Source organism: Melanaphis sacchari, unplaced genomic scaffold (assembly GCF_002803265.2).
Source record: "Melanaphis sacchari strain LSU unplaced genomic scaffold, SCAv2.0 Contig116_pilon_pilon, whole genome shotgun sequence".
Lineage (NCBI taxonomy): Eukaryota > Metazoa > Arthropoda > Insecta > Hemiptera > Aphididae > Melanaphis > Melanaphis sacchari.
Window position 1 is genome coordinate 79,889 of NW_020270453.1, and position 22,672 is coordinate 102,560.

The 22,672-nt window shown below is 24.6% G+C and overlaps 2 protein-coding genes across 4 annotated transcripts in view; one reads left to right on the top strand and one right to left on the bottom strand.

The window, feature by feature from the left end:
• The first annotated feature begins 17 nt into the window (after window positions 1-17).
• On the top strand, window positions 18-16,964 carry LOC112603945 (rho-associated protein kinase 2). Of its 3 annotated transcripts, XM_025352771.1 has the most exons (30): window positions 18-597; window positions 1,046-1,155; window positions 4,985-5,066; window positions 5,699-5,799; window positions 6,902-6,961; window positions 7,093-7,228; window positions 7,303-7,420; window positions 7,484-7,568; window positions 7,635-7,933; window positions 8,002-8,093; window positions 8,157-8,316; window positions 8,408-8,453; window positions 9,206-9,214; window positions 9,402-9,593; window positions 9,719-9,877; window positions 9,940-10,177; window positions 11,200-11,436; window positions 11,889-11,912; window positions 11,989-12,149; window positions 12,211-12,465; window positions 12,537-12,806; window positions 12,862-12,955; window positions 13,063-13,268; window positions 13,803-14,025; window positions 14,103-14,262; window positions 14,330-14,408; window positions 15,725-15,950; window positions 16,021-16,237; window positions 16,321-16,463; window positions 16,629-16,964. In XM_025352771.1, the coding sequence occupies exons 2-29, from the start codon at window positions 1,048-1,050 to the stop codon at window positions 16,406-16,408; spliced, it is 4,125 nt and encodes a 1,374-aa protein (XP_025208556.1). In that variant the 5' UTR covers window positions 18-597; window positions 1,046-1,047; the 3' UTR covers window positions 16,409-16,463; window positions 16,629-16,964. The 3 variants fall into 3 exon arrangements, with proteins under 3 accessions (XP_025208556.1, XP_025208557.1, XP_025208558.1); XM_025352772.1 differs by lacking the exon at window positions 9,206-9,214; XM_025352773.1 differs by lacking the exon at window positions 11,889-11,912 and having other exon boundaries at window positions 19-597.
• A 3,177-nt stretch (window positions 16,965-20,141) lies between these two features.
• Window positions 20,142-22,672, bottom strand: part of LOC112603963 — an 11,767-nt gene continuing 9,236 nt past the window's right edge. The window contains exons 4-6 of the mRNA XM_025352802.1: window positions 22,248-22,670; window positions 20,886-21,120; window positions 20,142-20,394 (exon numbers count right to left, since the gene is read on the bottom strand). Of these exons, the coding sequence (XP_025208587.1) occupies window positions 20,308-20,394; window positions 20,886-21,120; window positions 22,248-22,670 (745 nt within the window). The 3' untranslated portion in view covers window positions 20,142-20,307. The remainder of the gene's footprint in view (window positions 20,395-20,885; window positions 21,121-22,247; window positions 22,671-22,672) is intronic.

Sequence of the window (22,672 nt, forward strand, 5' to 3'; positions counted from 1 at the left end):
CGCACGGTCCTTATCACGGCATCAGTCCTTATCACGCCGCTTTCGACTTTTCGTCTTTTCGATTCGGCTCGCAGTTGTCCCTTTGGGCGATTACAAACTCGCGTTCGTGTTAATCGTCGTCGTCGCCATCGCCGCCGCCGCCGCCGCCGCGTATTGCGAATTTTTGGCCATTCGATTCAGCCAACAATCTCGGTTATTTTTAATATAATTACCATACCGTCTCCGTCTCCCGCGTCGTGTTCGCATCGATATACGTATATACCTAATAAGCCCGTCGTCGTCACCGTTCGAGTAGGTAGTTAGTTTCTTGTCTTCTGGTCCGTACCGTGAAATTCCAATGTCCGATATCACGCGCAGTTGTGCACGGCAACGCAGACGGTGTTCTTCTGCCGTGGACCTGACACAGTGAGATGCCATATATGGTGTTCGAAAAATCTCGATTACGTCTAAAAAAGAAACATTATGATGCGTTCCACAAAGCGTACGTGCCCCACAGCTGACTTTAGCATTTGATATTGTGTCGAACGACAACCAATTGTATCGACATTATTCGAGTGTGTCCAGAATCGATCAGCTTCGAAGACGGTCACGTCGAAGGTGAGTTTAAAAAATATTTATTTTGTTAGTCTTTTTCGGTGGTACCCATCACCTACCTATGTGTATGTCAAGTCACTTTAATTTTGTTTAAATCAAATAATTTTACACCCATCTTTAATTACTTAAGTATTTGTTTTAAATTTTAGATGCAAATAGTATCTATGAATACCTATATTGTGTTTTTGATATTTAAAATAAATCTATTACGTGCAATTAATTAGGGTTAACAAAAGTATTTTTTATACAAAAAATATCATCTTGACTAGGTACCTTAAGATACCTGTCAAAACAAATCTATCAGAACACAAATTTAAGGTGATAATTCTAAATGTTTTATTTTTATCATCCATTGATCAAAATATTAAGTATTTGTTGTTATTAAAATAATGCCCATTCAAAACAAAAAAAAAAATGTAAACTAATGTTTTTTTTTTTTTAATTTGTCTAGGAATGAAAGAGATGGAGACTGTCAAAGAAGAAGATAGGTTGTGGCGATTGCAAATCCTTGAGAAAAAGATACGAGATCCAAGAAATGTTTCAAATGTTGATTCTTTATTGGTAAGAATACTCATAAAATTTTAATTTTATATTGCAGAAATTAGAATTTTGGGTGCCTACCTACCTAATTAATCGTTTAATTATAAAAATTATGTTATTGATGGTACTATATAAATATTTAAGTATTAGTATAAATATTTTCAGTATTATTTAAAGGTTTAAAAATATTTAATAAATTAGAACTACCCAAGTAACTTTAACATTAAACATGACAATTTTATTACACAAAATTATAGGTAGTTGAACAATCTAGTTGAATGTTAATATGAATCTTTAATGTTAGTAAGCAATCAATTATCTATTTTTCTCAGTAAATAATTTAAATATAGGTAAGTATTATTCAAATTAATAATATCTATAATTCGCTAAAAAGTAAAAAATTTAATAATACACAAAAAAATAGGATTTAGATATATTTCAAAAAACATTTGTACTAAAATAAATCACAAAAAGTCCTCTCATATAATATTATTTTATTTTATTTTCATATACCTAGTCAAATGTCTTTTACTTTTATTTTTATTATTTAAATATTTAATTATCTATAGTTTTTAATTGTAAGCTTTTTGTGTTATTGAACAAAATTATTTTGTTAAATATATTATATAAACAAATTATAATGGATACTTATTTATTCTTTTTTATTCATTTAATCTATTTTATTTTTCAAATTTCTACAATTAATGTTAGTTGATTTATGTTAAAAGAACTTAAATCATAATTTTATGTGTAAATATTTAGGTCCAAATTCTAACTGAATGTTCATTAAAATTTATTGTAGGTTTATGCTTAACTTATTTTTTAATGCTTTTAGTGACATCTTATGAGTAATTTTGTATTTGATTTTTAAGCTCTTTACCAAGCATATTATTTTATACATTTAAGTATAAAAAAGAAATTTATAACTTCAAATGTCTATAAATGGCTCAAATACAGTCAAAATATTTTGAAAATTACATATACCTAGTCAACGTTTAAACTATTTAAAGTAATTTATTTTAGAATTACAACAAAAAAGAAAATTTATTATGTTGTTAATTGGTGTTGCATAAATATGTATGTTCTTATCAATTACTAATAAAAGTACTTAGAAATTTTTTAATTTTGATCTGCTTCTTCAAGTACCAACCAAATTCACTTCCCTACAAACAATGTTGAATATTGAAGCATTTTTACTGCTTCTCTATTAGTAATGATGAATGAAAAAAAAAGCAACTTCATTGTAAAATCAATACTTTTATCACTTTAATCAAAATCCAAAAAAATAACAACATATAACTTATCAATAAAAATTATTATTAATTTATAATTGCTCTATAAATTTTAATATGCTTAAATCCCACAGAAAAAAATTAAAGCTATAAATGTAAATAAATATAAATACATTTTTTATAATATTAATAAAACATTCATATAAATACTAACAAATATTATGTATTTAAAATCAAATTTTATGGAATGTAACATGAGATACCAATGTTTGTTAGATTAAAAAAAATATTTATGTGCATTTTTTAACAAAAAAATACCCAATTCCTTATTTTATTACTATTATAATAATATATTAATTCATTAGGTAGCTATATCAACCATTTGCATTTACTAAATAACTATTTGGAATTTAAAACAGTGTTTATTTAATAAAAAAAAAAATTAAGTTCTTTTTATTTGACTTGCATATTTTATAATGGCATTTTAATTACGCATAATATATTATTGTATTATCATCTATTTATCATATAATTCATTTAAATACACAATAATATGTATCAGAATATTGCTTAAAACTTAATTATCATTTTATTAAATTCCTGAAAATCTTATTATATGAATTAATTAGTAAAATATATTTTTTAGTAACATATGGAATTAGATAATCTTAATAAAATAGAAACAAAAGATTTATTCATAATAGCATTTACTATTTAGAGTGGTACATATATATAACAAAGTTTATATGCCATTTATAGATATTTACTATATGCTTTTAATTGTGTAACATTGACCTCATATATCAATTCTCAGATAAGAATTATGTCATTAAACATAATGACTTTTCTGACAACCATTCATCACACAAATTTATCTTCTCACCTATAACATTAATAATATTTACTAAGATAAAATTAAGTGCTATGGTAAAGTGAATTATAAATTATAGGTATAAAATAATATCAAATATATAGCTAATAAATATAGTAATACATTACCTATACCTATATTTCTTATTTTTAAGGTGGAGTTAAAAATTATTATTAAAAAAAATTGCATATTATAACTGTACAACAGTTTAAAAATTAAAACAGCTACAAATAATGAGTTTCACTTAAAAACTTAACAATGTTATGAATTATATATTAGAAATATTTCCATTTTTTTTTTCGAATACCTAATAAATTTTAAAATGTTGAAACTTATTTAACATGAATTAAATTAATAGTATTTTATTCAATCACATTTGTACAGTTTTTAAAATTTTACTTTAAAGCAACAGTTTTCAAACTGTAAAATGCAGATAAGACATGAGGTGATATTGTATATAGTATACAATAAATTATTACAGCACTATACAATAATGAATTTTTTTTCGTTTATTGAAGGGAGATGCAATTAAATTTTTTTATTTATTTATTTATTTATTTATTTTTTTTTTGTTTGATGCATGAGCTATAAAAGTTTATGAACCACTGCTTTAAAGTATTTTTATGATTAAAAATATTATATTGTACAACAAACTTAATTGTATCTAAATTCTAAAATATAATAGTATTTATCTAGGATATTAAATTATTGTTTATAAAATAGTAATTATTTACTAAATGGTTACGTTTAAGACAAAAACAATAAAAAAAAAAAAACTGTTAGAATTGATCATATTTAAATTAGTATTATATTATGGGGTTTAGATGTTTAGAAATATAATTTTGATAATTGAAGTCCAATGTATTCTGTCTTCCTCTTTCAAGCAAAATTTATTGAAATTTATTTAATGAGTATGATTTCTTTTTAAATATAATTTATATCAATTTTTTTGATTTTAACCTACTATAAAATAATTTTGGATCATAAATTTAGCCTTATTATTTTATAGCATTTATTTGCCTATATTTATTATTAAATTACAACATTTTTATTTAGTTGAAATTGCCTAAACCATGCAATTATGTGGTGATATGGTGCTTGTGTATATTTTAAGAATATTTAAAAATAATAATTTTATGTGAATCAAAATCAGTGTCTTGGAATTTTTGTAAAATCACCAAATTTTCAAATGTTTTAAAAAATCATCATCTGTTTTAGCATTTTTGAAAATTTGATTTATTAACCCTCTAATTTTAAATAATTCATTAAAAAATACAAAAAAGTTACACTAACTTTGAAAAACTAAAAATAAATTATTTTCTATTATTCCCTTCAAATTTTCTTTGATAATTTTATTTAGTGATTTTAGTACTATTAAAATTCTTACAGTTTTCATTCTTGAAAACCCTGTTTTCTTACTGCAAATTATAGATAAGTTATGTCATTCAAAATTAACTGTATTTACAGGTTTATTATTTGTTAATAATCATAAGTGAAAATATAATTTAAATACCAAGAAACTTTTAAATATTTAACATTTTTAATCGTTGAAATTTTTTTGGTTTTCATAGGGTTCAATAAAATTAGTTGTAAGTTTATAATTTGTATTCAAAAAACCATCCATTATTTAGAATTATCTATTGGGAAAAGTTTTTAAACGGTTATTCATTTATTTTTAATGAACATTAGTTTCTACTAATTATAAACTAATAAACAACAAAATATATACTAATAATTTTAATTATAGGACACTGTACAAGCATTAGTGGCTGATTGTGAACACCCTGCAGTTAAACGAATGAAAAATATCGAAGCATTTATGCAAAGATGTAAGTAATTAAATTAAATACAAAATTTTGTATCAATGCTATATTCTTTTGTATAATTATTTGAATATTAGTGTAATGTATGTATACCAATAAAATAAATTTAATTTCAAAATGCCTAAGTCTTTTATACAAAACTATTTATATAAAATATAAGTCTGAAAAATTATAATAAGATACATTAAATATTTTTATTTGTAAACAAACAGGTAGTTGGTAAATATTTATATTATCCTGATGATTTGAAAAAATAATTCTATATTGTATTAACTTTGTTACAGCTGATTCTTGTTAAGTTAGTTTTTTCCTTAATTAAAATTTTTTATTAATAGGTACTTTTTAAAGTAAAATTATTTGATTATTTCTTGTTGATAAAAGTTAGTATAGGTACATACAATATAAAAAATTCTCAAATTTTGATATTTTATCATTTCATCAAAAATTATTACAAATTAGTATTGTATATTATAGAAATTAATATAATTCACAGTAAAAATTATTTCAAACTAAATGCACTATTATTGTTTATTTTCTATATAATATTTATAATTTATAAATATATTAATTATTTTTTGTTATTTATGAGTATTTTCTTGAAATAAATCTTTAATATTATTAATAACAATGTTTTATAGATGATAAATTTGCATCTGATATTTGTCAATTACGTATGAAACCTGATGATTTCAATCTTATTAAAGTTATTGGAAGAGGAGCTTTTGGCGAAGTTCAATTGGTAAGTATCATGCTGAATTATTTAATTTTAATTTTTGGACAATTAATGTGGATTCTGTATAATAATGCATTGATCAATTTAGATAAAAATAAATTACAACCAATAAAAATAGCATTTTCTCACTTATTCTTCAAAAAATAATAATTTAAAAAATTTCCGATTGTATAAAATTAACTATTTTTCCTATTACATACTATTATATACTATTTTAAAATTCAATTCATTGCAGAACTCATAAACCTCTTACTATCCTTTCATTCTAGTCATCAAATCCAAAACAACTTTTCCAGTTCCAGAAATTCTATTCTAGTTTCACCACATGCTCCTTAAACCTCGTCATATTTTACCAGTATTATAACTAGTGAGTATATAATTTTAGTTATATAGGTAGTAGGTTATTATAAATGTATTTTATGAGATATATATTATAGTACTACATTCAATATCTAACATAACTGCAATAAATTTGTTTTAGTATTTGGAAAATATATTTCACCCAATCACACAGTTTATATTCTTTAAACAAGCGTGTGTTGTAACAACTCGTAAACATTTGTATTTATTTATGTATTTTATTTAAAAAAATAAAAATATCTAAAAAAACTGTTCTAGCATTTTTTTATACTCTCTTATATAAATTAAATCTAATACTAATTAAAATGAAACTGTAGTAAGAATCCAGTCCGAAAATTAGTTATGATACCTATGTATGAGACAAAGACATAATATGTAGAATGAGTGTTCAACATACTCTTAGTATGAAAAATATAATACACATTGGATATTTATATATTCCCAAGATAATCCTAACAACAAATGAAAACAGTTTCAATAAATGTAAACCTAATTACACTATTAAAATAATAAAATTTAAAGATTTTCTGTGTATATCTTATTTTTATTTCTTAGTAAGCATAAATTAAATATATATTTAATCTTTAATAATTTTTAATATACTATTAATAATAATGTTAAAATTATTCACAAATAAATAAATAATATACTGTAATAGTTTAATTTGAATTTTTAACATCTATTAAAATATCAAATTTAATTTATACCACACCTATTAAAATAAATGTGTTTATATTTTTATTTATAGGTGCGTCATAAATCAAATAACAAAGTGTATGCCATGAAACTGTTGAGTAAATTTGAAATGGTATGTTTTTCTTTTTCAAGGATATTATAACTTTTCATTATATAAAATTGGTTTTTTATATATACATAACACATATTTTATAATATTTCATATTTCTCATTGTATAATTTGAATATTTATTTATTAAATAGATAAAGCGATCAGACTCAGCATTTTTCTGGGAAGAACGTGATATCATGGCACATGCAAATTCAGAGTGGATCGTTCAACTTCATTTTGCTTTTCAAGATCATAAATATTTATATATGGTTATGGATTATATGCCAGGTATAAAATTATTATAATTTTTTGTTATACACAAGTGAAAAATTATTTTTGAAACTAAATTTTTTTTTTTTTAGGTGGTGATCTAGTTAATTTAATGTCCAATTATGATGTTCCCGAAAAATGGGCAAAGTTTTATTGTGCTGAAGTAGTGTTAGCATTGGATGCAATTCATTCAATGGGATTTGTGCATAGGTACTCAATGTTATGATAGTAAATAAAATAATAATCAATTAACTAAACATTTATATTTTTTAGGGACGTCAAACCTGATAATATGCTATTGGATAAGTACGGACATTTAAAACTAGCCGATTTTGGAACGTGTATGAGAATGGGATCGGTAATTAATATACAGTAAATTCATTTGTTTATTTTGTTATTTGTAATTTATTTTTTAAATATTTAGGATGGGATGGTTAGATCTGACACAGCTGTTGGAACACCTGATTACATATCACCAGAAGTATTAGAATCTCAAGGTGGAACTGGGACAGGAGATCATGGTGTTTATGGTAGAGAGTGTGATTGGTGGTCCGTTGGCGTTTTTGTCTATGAGATGCTCATTGGGGATACTCCATTCTATGCAGATTCACTTGTTGGAACATACAGTAAAATAATGGACCATAAAAATTCCTTAAGTTTTCCTTCTGATATTGAAATATCCCAAAATGCTAAATCTTTGATCTACGCATTCCTCACTAATAGGTTAGGAACATACTCCAGAATTTTATAACACTGATATTTTGTATAATTTACCATCTTATTTCTTTCAGAAAAAAACGTCTTGGAAGAAATGGAATCAGTGAAATTAAAGATCATCCTTTTTTTCAAAATGATCAGTGGAGTTTTGATAATTTAAGAGATTGTAAGAGATAATTAAAATTTATTATGTTTGTTATGAAGTCTATAATATCAGTTAAAAATTTAGGCGTGCCTCCTGTTGTCCCAGAGTTAAATGGTGATGATGATACAAGTAACTTTGATGATGTTGAAAAAGATGATGGGCCAGAAGAAAATTTTCCTGTTCCTAAAGCATTTGCTGGAAATCATTTACCATTTGTAGGATTCACTTATTCTAGAGATTATCAGTCAGTTTATTTTATTTTATTTACATTAATTATTCAAAACTATTAAAGTAATTTTGGGTTGATTATTTTTTTTATTATTATCTATTTTTAGGTTATTGGGGAACAATGTAACAAATGGAGAATGTTTACCCGATACTGTAAGTTTAAGTAAAACTAATTTATTTATAAACATTTTATCTATTTCTGTGAATATCTTTTATGGATTAATATAAATTAATACAATACTAGCGATACATCCTATAATTATCTTCATGATATACTTTCCATAACAAATTATAATATTTTATTAGAAGAAATATGATGTATGTAATTTTATTTCAATTATCGACATTATCGTAATAATAGAACTTGCATGAATTCTTAATATTTCAAAATAGTTAATTTCAGAAGGTATTTTATTTGAAGATCAAAATTTTATTTTGTATAAAAAGTTCCTTTTCAATCTAAGATTTTACTTGTTTATATTTAAGAAACCAAAGTTGTTGGTTTGTTTTTTTAATTAATATTTTATATTATTCTACAACAATAGAAAATAATATATATATAAATTATATAAAAATATAGTTGACTTTTTGTAGTCTATTTTATTGAGGTTAAAATTGGATGTATCCTAGTTGTAGTAGATAAGATAAAATAGATTGCGCTAAAATTTAAATATTTTTTTTTTTTTTTATTATATTAACAAATAAAAAATACTGTTAATCTATTATTATTATTTTAATTTTTAAGTATTAAATAAGAAATATTTAAACTACTAATCATTGCCAAAACCACTTTTGATATAGATAAATATTGTATTTAAAATCTTACTTTAATAATTTTTTTAAACGCTTGATTTCAATATTAACATTTCTATTTTATTATTTTTCATGTGCGGTGCTATATAAAGGTGGATTGTGTGAGTAAATTAATTTAATTAGATTTGGATAAATTTAATCATTTTCATTATATTTTTAGAATTTAAGCTAAGCTTTATACTGAACTATGTTGTAGTATCTAAAATTTAATTAACTTGCAACTATACCATAAACCTATATTTTTAATGGATAATTAGTAAAAAATTGTATAACATTTAATATTTACAGAAAGAAACGTCGCATATAGTTGTTCTTAAAAGGGAATTGGATAACGAAAGAAAAGAATTATTAGTTATACGTGATCAGAATAGTAAACTATTACTGCAGTTACAAGATGGAGCAGATCGAGAATCACTTTTGAAACAAAAATCATTAGCTTTAAATACTTCTATTTCTAATCTCCACAAAGACTTGAGAGATGTAAATATTTTAATATAATATACACTTTTTATGTAATAAAAAGCTGTTTGTTAACAAACAAATCAAACTATTGTCTATTATGTTATTTTTATTTACAATTTGATTATGTTTTATAATATTTTTAGGCACAAAGAAAAGCTGACAATGAATGTGAAATGCGTAGAAAAACAGAATCATTATTACAAGAATTGAAAAGAAAACTTGATGAGGAACAAAATAAAAGAACAAAAGAGATGAACAATAACCAACAACATAATGATAAAATAAATTCCCTTGAAAAACAGGTAAATTAATCAGAATTAATTTTGTTTTGTTTTGTTTAATAGCATTTTTTTTATACTTTTAGATGACCGATTTACACGAAAAACTAAAAGTTGAAACAGATACTTGTACTAAACTTCGTAAACAAGCGGCAGAATTGGGAATTGCCAAAGCAGCTAATGAAAGAATGGTTGTTGAACTACAAACAATGTTAACTAATTTGCAATTAAATCGTGACACATTGCACGAAGAATTAGCAACATTACAAGGTCAATTATCTCAAGAAAAAAGTTCACTGCGAGATTTACAATTGGAACTTGAAGGTAAAAACATTATGTACTTTGTTAACAATATAAGATAATGTGAAACTGATAATATTGTTGTTTTTATGCTATAGATATATAATATATAATATTCAAAACATATATGTTTATATATTTAATTTTCATATATAACTGACCCTAAAATCCCAATATTGATTGGTTTCTTCTCTCACATTGTCTGTCTTCATCTTTTTATAACCTTTCCCTTGTTTTTATTATAAAAATTATTGTTTATAGACTGTACAAAAAAAAAAATTTATATATATATATATATATATATGACAGATATACATTATAAATAGTATTTAACTACTTCGTGTGTGGAAAAATGTTTTATTATATATAACAAAAAAAAGCTCAGGTCATTATTTATTACTAACATATAAATTTTCATTTTTTACATTCACATTTATAGATTTTTAAAACTAGTAACATTTGTATCTATTCTATAAAAAGCAAATTATTGTATTTTATTTTAAATAATAACTGATTATTCATTTAAATGTAAACAATTAATTTGATAATTATGGTTTCTTAAGAATGTTGAGGAGGTTTCTTGATTATATAAAGGTCAATTATTGTGTTTAGGCTGTTAAATAAATTTTTATTATTTTTCTATTAGCATAGTTGTTGAATATGTATCACAGCTTAGAAAAATATAAGCATGCATTTAATTTTTTAATTTTTATAGTGTTTAATTTTTAATTCATGGATGGTAGTGGGAGTTTAGCATATCTTATATTTTATAGTTTTTAAAAATATATGAGATGATTTAATTAAATGTTTATAAAGAGTTTTAAAAATATTACTTAAGTTTTGACAATGTGATAAAAAAATCTGTTTTTTCTTCAATCTTCGATGAAAACTGCATTTCATGTATGAGTAGTTATTTTAATAAAGTTAAAATTGTTATGTGTTACCATTATGTGATTTTATGTCAAATTACTAGGTTTAATATTTTTTTGTATCTATATGAATTATATAGTTAAAGATTTTGAATACTCATCAAATATTGTTTTAAGGTCGTTTGCAAGCTTGTCAAGCTGATCTTGTGCGCTCTAAATTGAGAGAACAAAAATTAAGTGAAGACAATAGACAACTTGGAGAAAGAACATCAGAATTGGAAAAAGAATGTGCATCCTTAGTGTTAGAATTAAAAACTGCTCAAAACAGATATCAACAAGAAGTGAGGGCTCACGAAGAAACAGAAAAAAGTCGATTAGTAAATAATGAGCAAGCTAATCTTGAAATAGTGAAAGGTATGTGTGTATTTTTTTAAAATTTACTTTAATAAAAATGATAACATTTTTAGAATGAAATTCTATTAACTTCATTATTGATATAAGAGTGTGTGATTATTTCCTACTTAGTGTTTTTTAGATTTTTAATTTTTAAAATTCTTTAAAAATTAGATAAATTGACCAAGACTAAATATCAAATTATAATAATTTAGATATATCTAGTATTTAATAATTAATTAGTAAGTAAATTAAAAACCGCAAAAATGTTTTATTATTTGTTAACTAACACATTTTAAAATTAGTTTTTTTTTTTTGTACTTAATAAAGTTTTATTTTACCCCAAATATTTATAAATCATTTCAATTTAAAAATTCTAAAAATATAATTGTTTGAATTATATTTTTTCAAAAAATAAGACAAAAGTATTGTTAATATTAGCTAAATCCATTTATTTTGTTTTCATGCTTTAGTTAAAATGGATTATATATTTAAAGGTAAAAAAAATGGTGCATGTAAATATATTGACGATAGAACAATTTTTTAAATCATATTATAAATATTATTTTTCAGCACTTCAAACTAAATTGAATGAAGAAAAGAGTGCCAGACAAAAAGCTGACTCCCTTACTCAAGAAAAAGAGCGTCAGATATCAATGCTTTCTGTTGATTATCGTCAAATACAACAGAGGCTTCAAAAACTTGAAGGTGAACATCGACAAGAAGTGGAAAAAGTATGCTATTAAATTTAAAAATTTATTTACATTTTTATACAAAATTTGTTGATCATTTTAGAGCAAAGCATTACATATTCAAATCGATCAAGAATTATCAAAAAAATCTGCTTTACAATCTGAACTAGGTGTGCACATATCTGAAGCGACACAGTTACGTGCTAGAGAAGCACAATTATTGCGAGAAGTCACTTTATTAAGAGAAAATAAACGTGCTATTGAAGAAGAACTGCATAAATTAAAGACTGAACACTCAGTGACTGATTTACAGATGAAAGAACTACAAGACCAATTAGAAGCAGAACAATATTTTTCAGTAAACTATTGTATATATCTAGTAAATAATTATATGTGACTAATATCGATATTATGTTGAATATTTCATAGACTTTGTATAAGACTCAAGCTGCTGAACTTCGTGAAGAAGTAGAAGATAGAGAAAAGGGCACTGCCGAGTTGGAAGAAGAACGTGGCTCACTAGCTCATCAATTACAAATAGCATTAGCTAGAGCTGATAGTGAAGCACTTGCTAGATCTATAGCTGAGGAAACTATTATAGATCTTGATAAGGAAAAAACAATGAGAGAGCTAGAACTAAGAGACAGTCAAAATCGGCATCGTAATGACTTGGAATCAAAAGAATTTACCCTTAATAACGTAAGCTATAAAATATTTTATAATTTATAATAAATTAAAGTAAACTATTTTTTAGTTGAGAGAAATAGAAAATGAATTGAAGAAAAAAATGGAGCAATTGATTAAAGATAATGAAGAGTTAAAAACCCAGTTAACTATAATTCAAGAAGGTAAGATATAATGTTAAATTTTGATATATTAATATCTTTCATCATATTTATATTAAATCCATTTTTTCATATAATACTAAAGCATTAATGTACAAATTGTTTCATAGAAAGTAAAAAGAATTTCATTGAGGAACTTGAAAAACTTCGAAAACAACTTAAACAAGAACAGCTATTGAAAGCACAAGCTGTTAATAAATTAGCTGAAATCATGAATCGTAAAGACAATACAACTAAAGGAAAGAGTAAAGTGTCATCCGCCGATTTGCGAAGAAAGGAGAAAGAATGTAGAAAATTACAGCAAGAATTGACGCAGGTATATTGAAGAAATTAATAAAATAAAATATTGATATTTTATAAAGTTATATTAATGATTGTATGAATTAATCTTAGTATAATATTTTTTAAATAAAACAACTTTTATATTAATCTAAGAATATCCCTTAATTACTACTGAATTTTCTCAATTATAGATTTTCAATATAAAAAAAAAATAATGGGGACTTAACTCATGTTAATGAGTTTTGCATTTCTCTCTTGTCAAATAATTTTTGAATTAGTAACCTACTATATGATTATTTTAAAATAAAACTGTTAAGACTCCAAAGTTCATTTTTACAGACTCAGAAATCAATTTAATGGTTTATTCTGACTATATTATAATTTACTTAATCCTAAAATTGATTATTTTTGTGAAGCTGAACCAAATATTCTGATATTTTACAAGTATCTTTATCAAATTTCTATTTATTCATTTTTTTTATATTATGTTATGAATTTCATAATTAATAAATATGAGATATTTATATTGTTCCGATTAACATAAATTCTAAGTATAATATATATTTAGGAACGAGAAAAATACAATCAAGAAGTTACAAAGTGGCAAAAAGAGCTTCAAGAACTTCAATCGCAAGTGGTAGATGAAAACGCTAGTAAACTAAGACTTCAAATGGAACTTGATTCAAAAGATTCAGAAATTGAACAACTTCAAGGAAAATTAACCAACTTGGGTAGTGAGACAGCATCACTAAGTAGTGCTGACAATGATGACATTGATATATACACTCAAGGTTTGTATTGCACATGTTATTTAGTTTTCATTTAAAATAAAAATTGCTCAATGTTAAATGAATGTAATTTTTTGTAGAATCCAGATTAGAAGGCTGGTTATCAGTTCCAAACAAACAAAATATAAGACGACATGGTTGGAAAAAGCAATATGTTGTAGTATCATCAAAGAAAATATTTTTCTACAATTCTGAAAGTGATAAGCAAAATACTGATCCTATATTAATTATAAATTTGAAGTAAGCTCTTATAGTTTGCAAACTTGATATTGTATGTTTTTATTGTTTGTCAAATTGTATTTTCTAGTAAAGTGTTTCATGTACGATCTGTAACTCAAGGCGATGTTATTCGAGCAGATGCTAAAGACATTCCTAGAATATTCCAAGTATGTAATAAATTCAAATCTGTAATTTTGTATTACATATTATTTAGATTATTTTTGTTTTTTGAAACAAACCTTAAGTATGTTATTGCTGTTAGAGACATAATTTTATTTTTGAATTTAATTTTACATATTTCCTTTTAAAATATGAATTATAATAATTAGTTATTAATTAATTAAATATTATATATTTATATTATTTACATTTTAAATGCATTAAATGACACATTGTTATCCATTTGTCTATTACCTACATGTAATCCCCAATAAGAAGATAAAATTCCTAGAAATGACAATAAAATAATTAATTGTTTTGATTTGTTGATTATTAATATTTTAGTATTTAGTGTCAAACTTGCAGTTCTGTTGTTAATTTAATGTACTTTCATTCCTACTTTTATTTGTATTTTAAATGTATTTGAAAATATTCATAAATCTCTATATTTTACTGTTTTTATAACAAAATGTTAAAAGCCATAATACTATTTAAATAGCTAGATTACGTTTTGTGTCAAAATTAGGTGCCAATGATAAATTTCTTATACTGTAGGTATTGTAACTTTAAATTAGGAAGTGGAAAATAGTTTAATGTTACTCAATATATTAGTTTAGACAAACACAAAAATGTAACCATTCATAAAGTAAAACACCAACATTTGGAACAATGAAGTAATAAACGTAAGGGAATATATTTTGTTTTTTTAGAGATGTAAACCTTTACCTAAGTTTTGAAATTTACTAAAAAAAAACAACTACTTCATTCTTTTTAAATTGAACCTTTAAAAATTAAAGGACCTTTTCTAGTAAATTTTGTTGTAAATTTAAATTTTTTTTAAAATGTTATAAAATAAATAAATTAGTTAATACAACTGGCTAAAAATTGATAATAATTTTATAAAAAGAAAATAATTTCTTGACTAGTGGATTGTCGATACATGCATGTAAGTGCAGGAACGCTATGAGCATATGCTGTTTGTTTTATATAGCAATCACTCACACTAATGATTACTCACAACCACGTGGATACATATAAACACCTCGTACAAAAGTACATAGTCTATGGTTTATTTTAAACTCCTTGAAAACAATATATATCAAATCCCCTTGAAAATGTTGACATCACATCATTGATTACCGCAAACTCATTTCATATTCGTATGTGTTGAGTTGTAAGCATATTATTAAAAAGGTTTGATGCAGGCTTTTTTTAAGGAAGTAATATTTTTCTAAGTGTGTGATTACATTATGTATTCAATATAATCATTGTTTTTACCGTTTCTTTTTAATTAAATTGAAGTTGTATTTTTATTTGGTTTTAGCTTTTGTATGCAGGTGAAGGTGAGGCTAGAAGACCTAATGAGTCTGGTCCAGAACATCTATCAAGAAGTACAAGTGTAACAAGCACTGTGGATGAAAAACCCGGTACAATTACATTAAAAGGACATGAGTTTGTTCAAATATCGTTCCACATGCCAACAAATTGTGAAGTATGTCCCAAACCATTGTCAAATGTTTTTAGACCTCCACCAGCACTAGAGTGTAGAAGTATGTTGTAAAACTTAAAAATGTCATTAAAAATATCAATGTGACTGAATTGATTATATTTTTATGATAGGCTGCAGAATTAAAGTTCATAAAGAACATCTTGAACGTAAAGAAGATGCGATTGCACCGTGCAAGCTGCATAATGATCCAACATCTGCCAAGGAGCTATTGATCTTAGCGCCTAGTCGAGATGATCAAAAATTGTGGGTGCAGAGACTAAGTAAAAAAATCCAAAAGTGTGGATACAAAGCCAATACTAATCTAGATGGTTCCAAAATATCCCCTAGGTTAATTTAATTGTTTAATCATATTTGTTTATTTAATATCACAAAAAGTGATTATAATAAAATTATATTAAATTACTTTACAGAGAATCGACTCGATCCACATTAAAACTCTTTCCCGGAAGTTCTGTTCATCAAAGATCTGCAACATTACCATCTAACATTTCTAAATAAATAAACCTTAAAAAAAAATTGCTTAGATGGTAAAGTGTTTATGCAACAATTAGCAGTGAGTGTTTTTATATTCCCTACGACCAAATAGTAGCCATTGGAGTTAAATTAAAGAAAATTAATTTAATTTTTTTTTCTTTTTTTTTTTGTTAAGGTTATTTATAATATTTCATTCTATTATTATTTGTGTATATTTATACTAACATTTAAATTGTTATATTAGGATTCAATTTTAAATCACACCCGTGTACATTCAAACGAAAAGGAGATTATTGGATTACAAGGTATTATGTACATATATGATAAGTATATATTTATATATATAAATATTTACAACGAAAATGTTTTATAAATCACAGTTAGGTTTATTGAACACCAATTAGTTCACAATTTAAGAACCATTTTAAAATGTTGGTTTCTATCGACTTTTTAATTGATTCGCATAGGATATAAGTTAATTATTATTTTCAATGTGTAACTCGCAATGACTGATTATGTATTTATAAAAACCTCTGTATTTTACGTTAAATAATTTCGATAGCTGAGAAAATTTGTTGTTTAGTTATACTTATTAAGAAACAAAATTTGTATTATGTAATAACACGCATACATAATTATTACATATTCATTATGAATTTTAATTTATTATTTTTTTTCAATTGATAAAATTAAATTTCTTTATTGTTGGCTTTCTGTACTTTAGTTTTTATATTAACGATCTTCAGGCTCGTTAGTCTTTAATTATTATTTTTTATGATGTTTCTCACACAGTTTAAATCTAAAAATATAACCGTTTAAATAACGTAAAGTAAACGTTTTATAAGTATCATGTAGCAATAAGCGTTCATTATTTAAAATTGTTTTAAATACAATAACGCATGACAGACTGCTAAATGTTTTTTATTAATTTTTTTTTACATTTCAAACAATTGATTTTCTCAGAATCAAATCTTTGTTTGTAAGTGATTGCCAAAGTTTTTATTTAGGGATTCTTTTTATTTTTCTTAAACTTTTAGTTGTTTGTCACTATTATGTCATATGTTACCCATTGCGTGAAGTATCTTAAGTATTATTATATGTAATTTATTTTATTGGAATATTTAACAATATTTATTTTGTTGTAATTTTATTTTTAATGATTGTGTATTTTAATAAATAATATTTATACTGAAATAACAAAAATAAAATACTATAAAGATAAGTCGAATTCCAACTATACTAAGTATTTATGTTACACAGATTTGTGGGTCATGGTAATTTCTATAATAGGAAAACAAATAAAAATAATAGATTCTCTTACATATTAGTCCTACTCTATTATACCTTCCTACCTAATATTAACTGTTAGGTAACTCAAAAATAAGTTATATAATAAAATGTTTAAAAATGTTGAATATATATTAATTTGTTCAGTACTATCTATTTCATTATTTCAAATGTAATTTACTTATAAAAGGATTATGTTTATATAATTGTGTCACTTGAAACTATTGTAATTCTAAATTCATCTGGTTGATATCCCGAATTAATTTTTTAACACTGTATTTCATTGTATTTTTTTCTAGAATTTTGTGTTTATTGGCTTGTCTTTCATAATTGAAATATAAGTAAATTTAAGCAATACATTATTGTAATAATGTAATGTAGCATAACACGTTTTACATTTAATTGTATAGTTTTTTGTATTTATATTAAACAACGAAATGGTAAATTAATTGCTCAATCAAATACTTCACTAAATTATTGATGTAATTTGAAATTATGTTATATTGGTCCAAAGAGTTGTGATAAACTCCTCGGATAAGAATCGTAATACATGCAAGAAATATTGTTTGTTTATTTTTTAATTTTTTGCAAAACCATTTGTGTGATGTTGTATTTCACTACTTGCTATAATTCAGCTTAATGTTTTAATGTTGTGATATTAAAAGTGTTTGATTAAAATTCAGTCATAAATAAAACTAATTTTTTTCAAAGTCTGAAAATAATATTATTTCCAATTATCAAGTGAATCCTAATAGCTAATATATTGCACACTGTTCCTAAATTATTTTATACATAGTACAAAATACACAAAATCATAGAGCTTTATTTTTAATATTCAATTTTTTAGCATACCAACTTTATTATATTTAATGAAAATTATAACTATTATCTACATTTAGGACTTTTTGCTCTCATCAAATAACCCATAATAACAAATTTTACTTTTTATTCATCTACCCAGCCCTTTTACCTGAAAAATTACGTTTAAATTAATATATACCGTATTAAATTTAATTAGCAATTATCATTAACTACTAAAAAAGATCCAAATCAAATAATTATAAGTATTCATAATGTGTATTATAACTTAAGTACAACTAAATATAAATTAAGCTTAAAATAACTTACTGGGAGCAAATGTTCTTATAATGTATTTTGCTTTACTATACTTTTGATAAAATAAGAGTTGCAATAAGTTATTCTTCTAAAATCTAGTGATATAATATATCGAATGTTATTACGATAAGCTCAACAAATATTTTTATCAAAAACTTTAAAAAAAATTAGTAAGAATGCAATTAAAAACAAATTTTTATTAGTTATTATTATAGTATATAAGCATTTATATTTATCATTATTTATTATTATTATTATTATTATTATTATTATTATTATTACAAATAATAAAGATTAATGCTTTTGATGAAAAATTTTTACCTAAAATTTAAAAATAAACATGCATTTTAATTATTTATTTATTTTTATTTTTTGGTGCGTGTGAAATTAAAATAATTTTACCGATTGGTTAATTTGTTTTAATTTAGTATACATTTAACATTGAGATTTATTGCTTATATTGAAACAGTAACAAAATAATTTTATTATGTGTGTACAACATAAATTTATTAATATTTAATTTTATACATTTTACCTAAATTTCATTTATATAGTAGTTATATTATTAGTATTACAATTGTTGAACCTGATATGCATTTAGCAGAAATAACATTGGAATATAACATATTATAATGAAATGGAGGCATTTTTATGATAAATTTTGAGTACCCCCATTAAAAGAATGTGTACCATTGGTTATGGAATACATTGTTAACTCTGTGATTGTATTATTAAACGTTTTACACAAGTTTTTACTCCATTTTTTTTTTTTTTTTAGTTTAGTTTAAATTTTATTATTATATAATTTTTTTTTTTTTTTTTTAATAGTGTTTAAATTTTAGCATTCTAAGTGGAAGACTTATATTGTATTATGATGATTAAAATAAAATTTTAACATAAAATTGTTTTACAATATATTTGCATATGCTGTGCTTGATGCGCTTTTAGTAATATTTTTAAGTATTTTAAGATCGTCATTTGTTGTGTTTACTTATGTTAACTACATGCATTGTATGTTTGACATTGATTGTAATGTAAAATTAAACTATTGTACAATTTGTAATAATAATAAGCATATGTAGCATATTTAATGTGCTTGTGCATAATATATATTAATTATAATAATTATAAAATAATCACGATAATAACAATAGTTTATGGACAATGGAACAAAAAGCAAACGTTTATGTAATAGTATTATTATCGAAATGAACTTAAAATAAACATTTTTGCTTCAATCAATGTATAATTCTTTTATAAAACTATTATGCTCATGTTATAATCTAAAGTTAACTAATTTAAAAATAAAAGTAACATAATTATTTTGGAAAGTAAATTAATTAGAGTATTATAATCTAAATAAAAAATAAAAGGTAAAATTATATTAAGTTTAAGTATAAAAATTCTTATTAAACTTTTAGCCTGGTTTAGTAGAAAATAAAGCTTTGAAGACACCTAAATGTACAAAAATATTTGTTAAAATCAATACATTAATCAAACAAACTGTATAAATAATGTGACTAGGGATCGCAAATTGTATTTATTCGACGAGGTGTCTTGACCACCTGTTGTTGACTTTGAATTTTCAATTTTAATGCTTCTCTTTTCTGAAAAATCATGTCAACTCATTAGTGTTATATTAATGTTATCATGATTACTGCATTATTGTTTAAAAAAAATATTATTTGTTATATGCATGGGATATTAGAACAGTTGTCGTTTTAACACATGAGTTTAATTATTGAAAAAATTAACAAGTTTCAATCTATAATTGATTATAATATTAGTATAAATTAGCAAAATATTTAGTAATTAGTTAACTAATGGTATGATAAATGACAAAAGTCCTTTTGTGTAAATATTGACTTATGAGAGTTGACACTGTTAAGCAACAAATACATTTATAGGTAAGCTGTATAAAGCTTTTCGACAATCAATTTCAATAAAACAATAAAATATAATTAATACACTTTACAATTAATGGTGTGTTAGTCACCATTTGTCAAAATTTTCTGGATTGGATATCAAAAACAATGTGTTTTGTCGTTAGCTACAATAATATATATGAAAAAATGTATCAAATGTATAACGAATTTACATTAGTTAGTTGGTTGTATTGGTTTTTGAGTAGTTCCAAATGTTTCACTCTTTGTCCAAAACCTTGTTGCTCAAATTGATTCGCTAATTTGCTAGGCGAACGTTTCATCGCGTTTAGATTTTCGTCAAGAAGAGTTCTTTTCCTCTTTAAGTCTTCGTAGCGATTTTTGTATACTTCCAACTGACTTTTCACACTGTTTGTTTGCTCGAGAAGTCTTTGTTTTTTCTCTTTTTTCCTAAAATAAAATTAGTAACATTATATACTTAACCTATGTACACCTAATATAGTAATATTATAAAGCGTTTGGAAAGGTGCAAGATATTTGCATTATATTTTTGAATTTTATTATCATAATTGACATAAAAGTTAAAGTATAAAATGTTATCAAAATTTGAACTTCAAATTCGTATAATAAAAAATATTGCTTTTGTATTATTAATATTAAATTTCTAAACAGGTATAAAAAAAACTTAATGTGATATTGCATTACATTTTAAAAAATGTTGACATAGTGAATCATTTTTAGTTTACATTTAAAAACTGTCGAAAAGAACCAAGAAAAGTTGAAAATTATGCCATTTATAAAAAATTATAATATAAACACTGTGAAAATTTCAAGTTTTTATTGTTATACGTTTTTGAATCATATCAAAAAAAAGAAATCAATATTGTCAAAATAACTAGTTTCTCGTTAAAATTTCTATTTTTTTCTCATAATTATCTATTGATTATTTTTTCACACTATTTTATCTCGATTTATTTATTTATTTATTTTTTTTTTTTAATTATGGTACCTATTCTTTCTACATATTAGTATTCGGGAGACTTGAAAAATACTGATTTCTTTTTGATCAAATCAATATATATTCCTAGATTTGAGAATAAATAAACGCTTTGGACTAAAATACCCTGTGCGCGTTCCTGATATTATAAAATACTATCATTATAAATTATAATCAAACGATAGCGATTTTTCTCATTAAGCCGAATTGAACAGAAAAACAAATTTACCCAATGTTGTGTTGTATAGGAAGAACATCAAATAATATATTTTGAATATTTGTAACAGTAATTCAAAAAAAAATAAATCGAATGATGTTTGGATTACCACCCGCTCTTAAATCTAATACTTTTCTACGGCCGAATTTCCAGTTTTAAAACTGTATCATACAAGGAGGCTATCCACGACTTGTCCCGGGACATCACGCGAAAACTCATTTACGGTTTAATTCCCAGCACAGAAAATCGCAAAACAATGCCAAAATCGTTACAGTAGCCATTAACATGCACGCACTAGGTACCTACTCAATAAATCGCACGTTGGCCGCGGCTGAACATAACTACGAACAGGTGCCTCCTTACTTGGAAATCTTGGCCTTCAGCTGCTCGACCTTGTGCAGTTCCTCGCCGATTTGCCGTTCGTCGACGGCCAACATGCGGCCGAACTCCAAGTTCCTAATCTGCTGGGCTGTTATCTGTTCGGCGACCGCGCAGAAGTCGTCCAGCACGACCGACCGGCTCTTCTTCACCGACTGGTCCGCGTCCAGCGCCGCGCACGCGGCCGCCGCGTCGCGCAGGCTGGCCTGCAGCGTTTCCGTCTGTTCTTCGAGCGCGCGCACCGTCGTCTCCAGCGTCCGGTTGAACTCGGACACGGACCGGACGGCCCGCCACAGCGTCAGCAGATCGTCAGTTCGCGACCGACAAGCGTCGCCGCCGCGGGCCACCGCGTCGTCCCGAAGCCGTCGAAAGACCGTTAGGGCGGCGGCGGCGGCGTCGTTGTCGCCGTC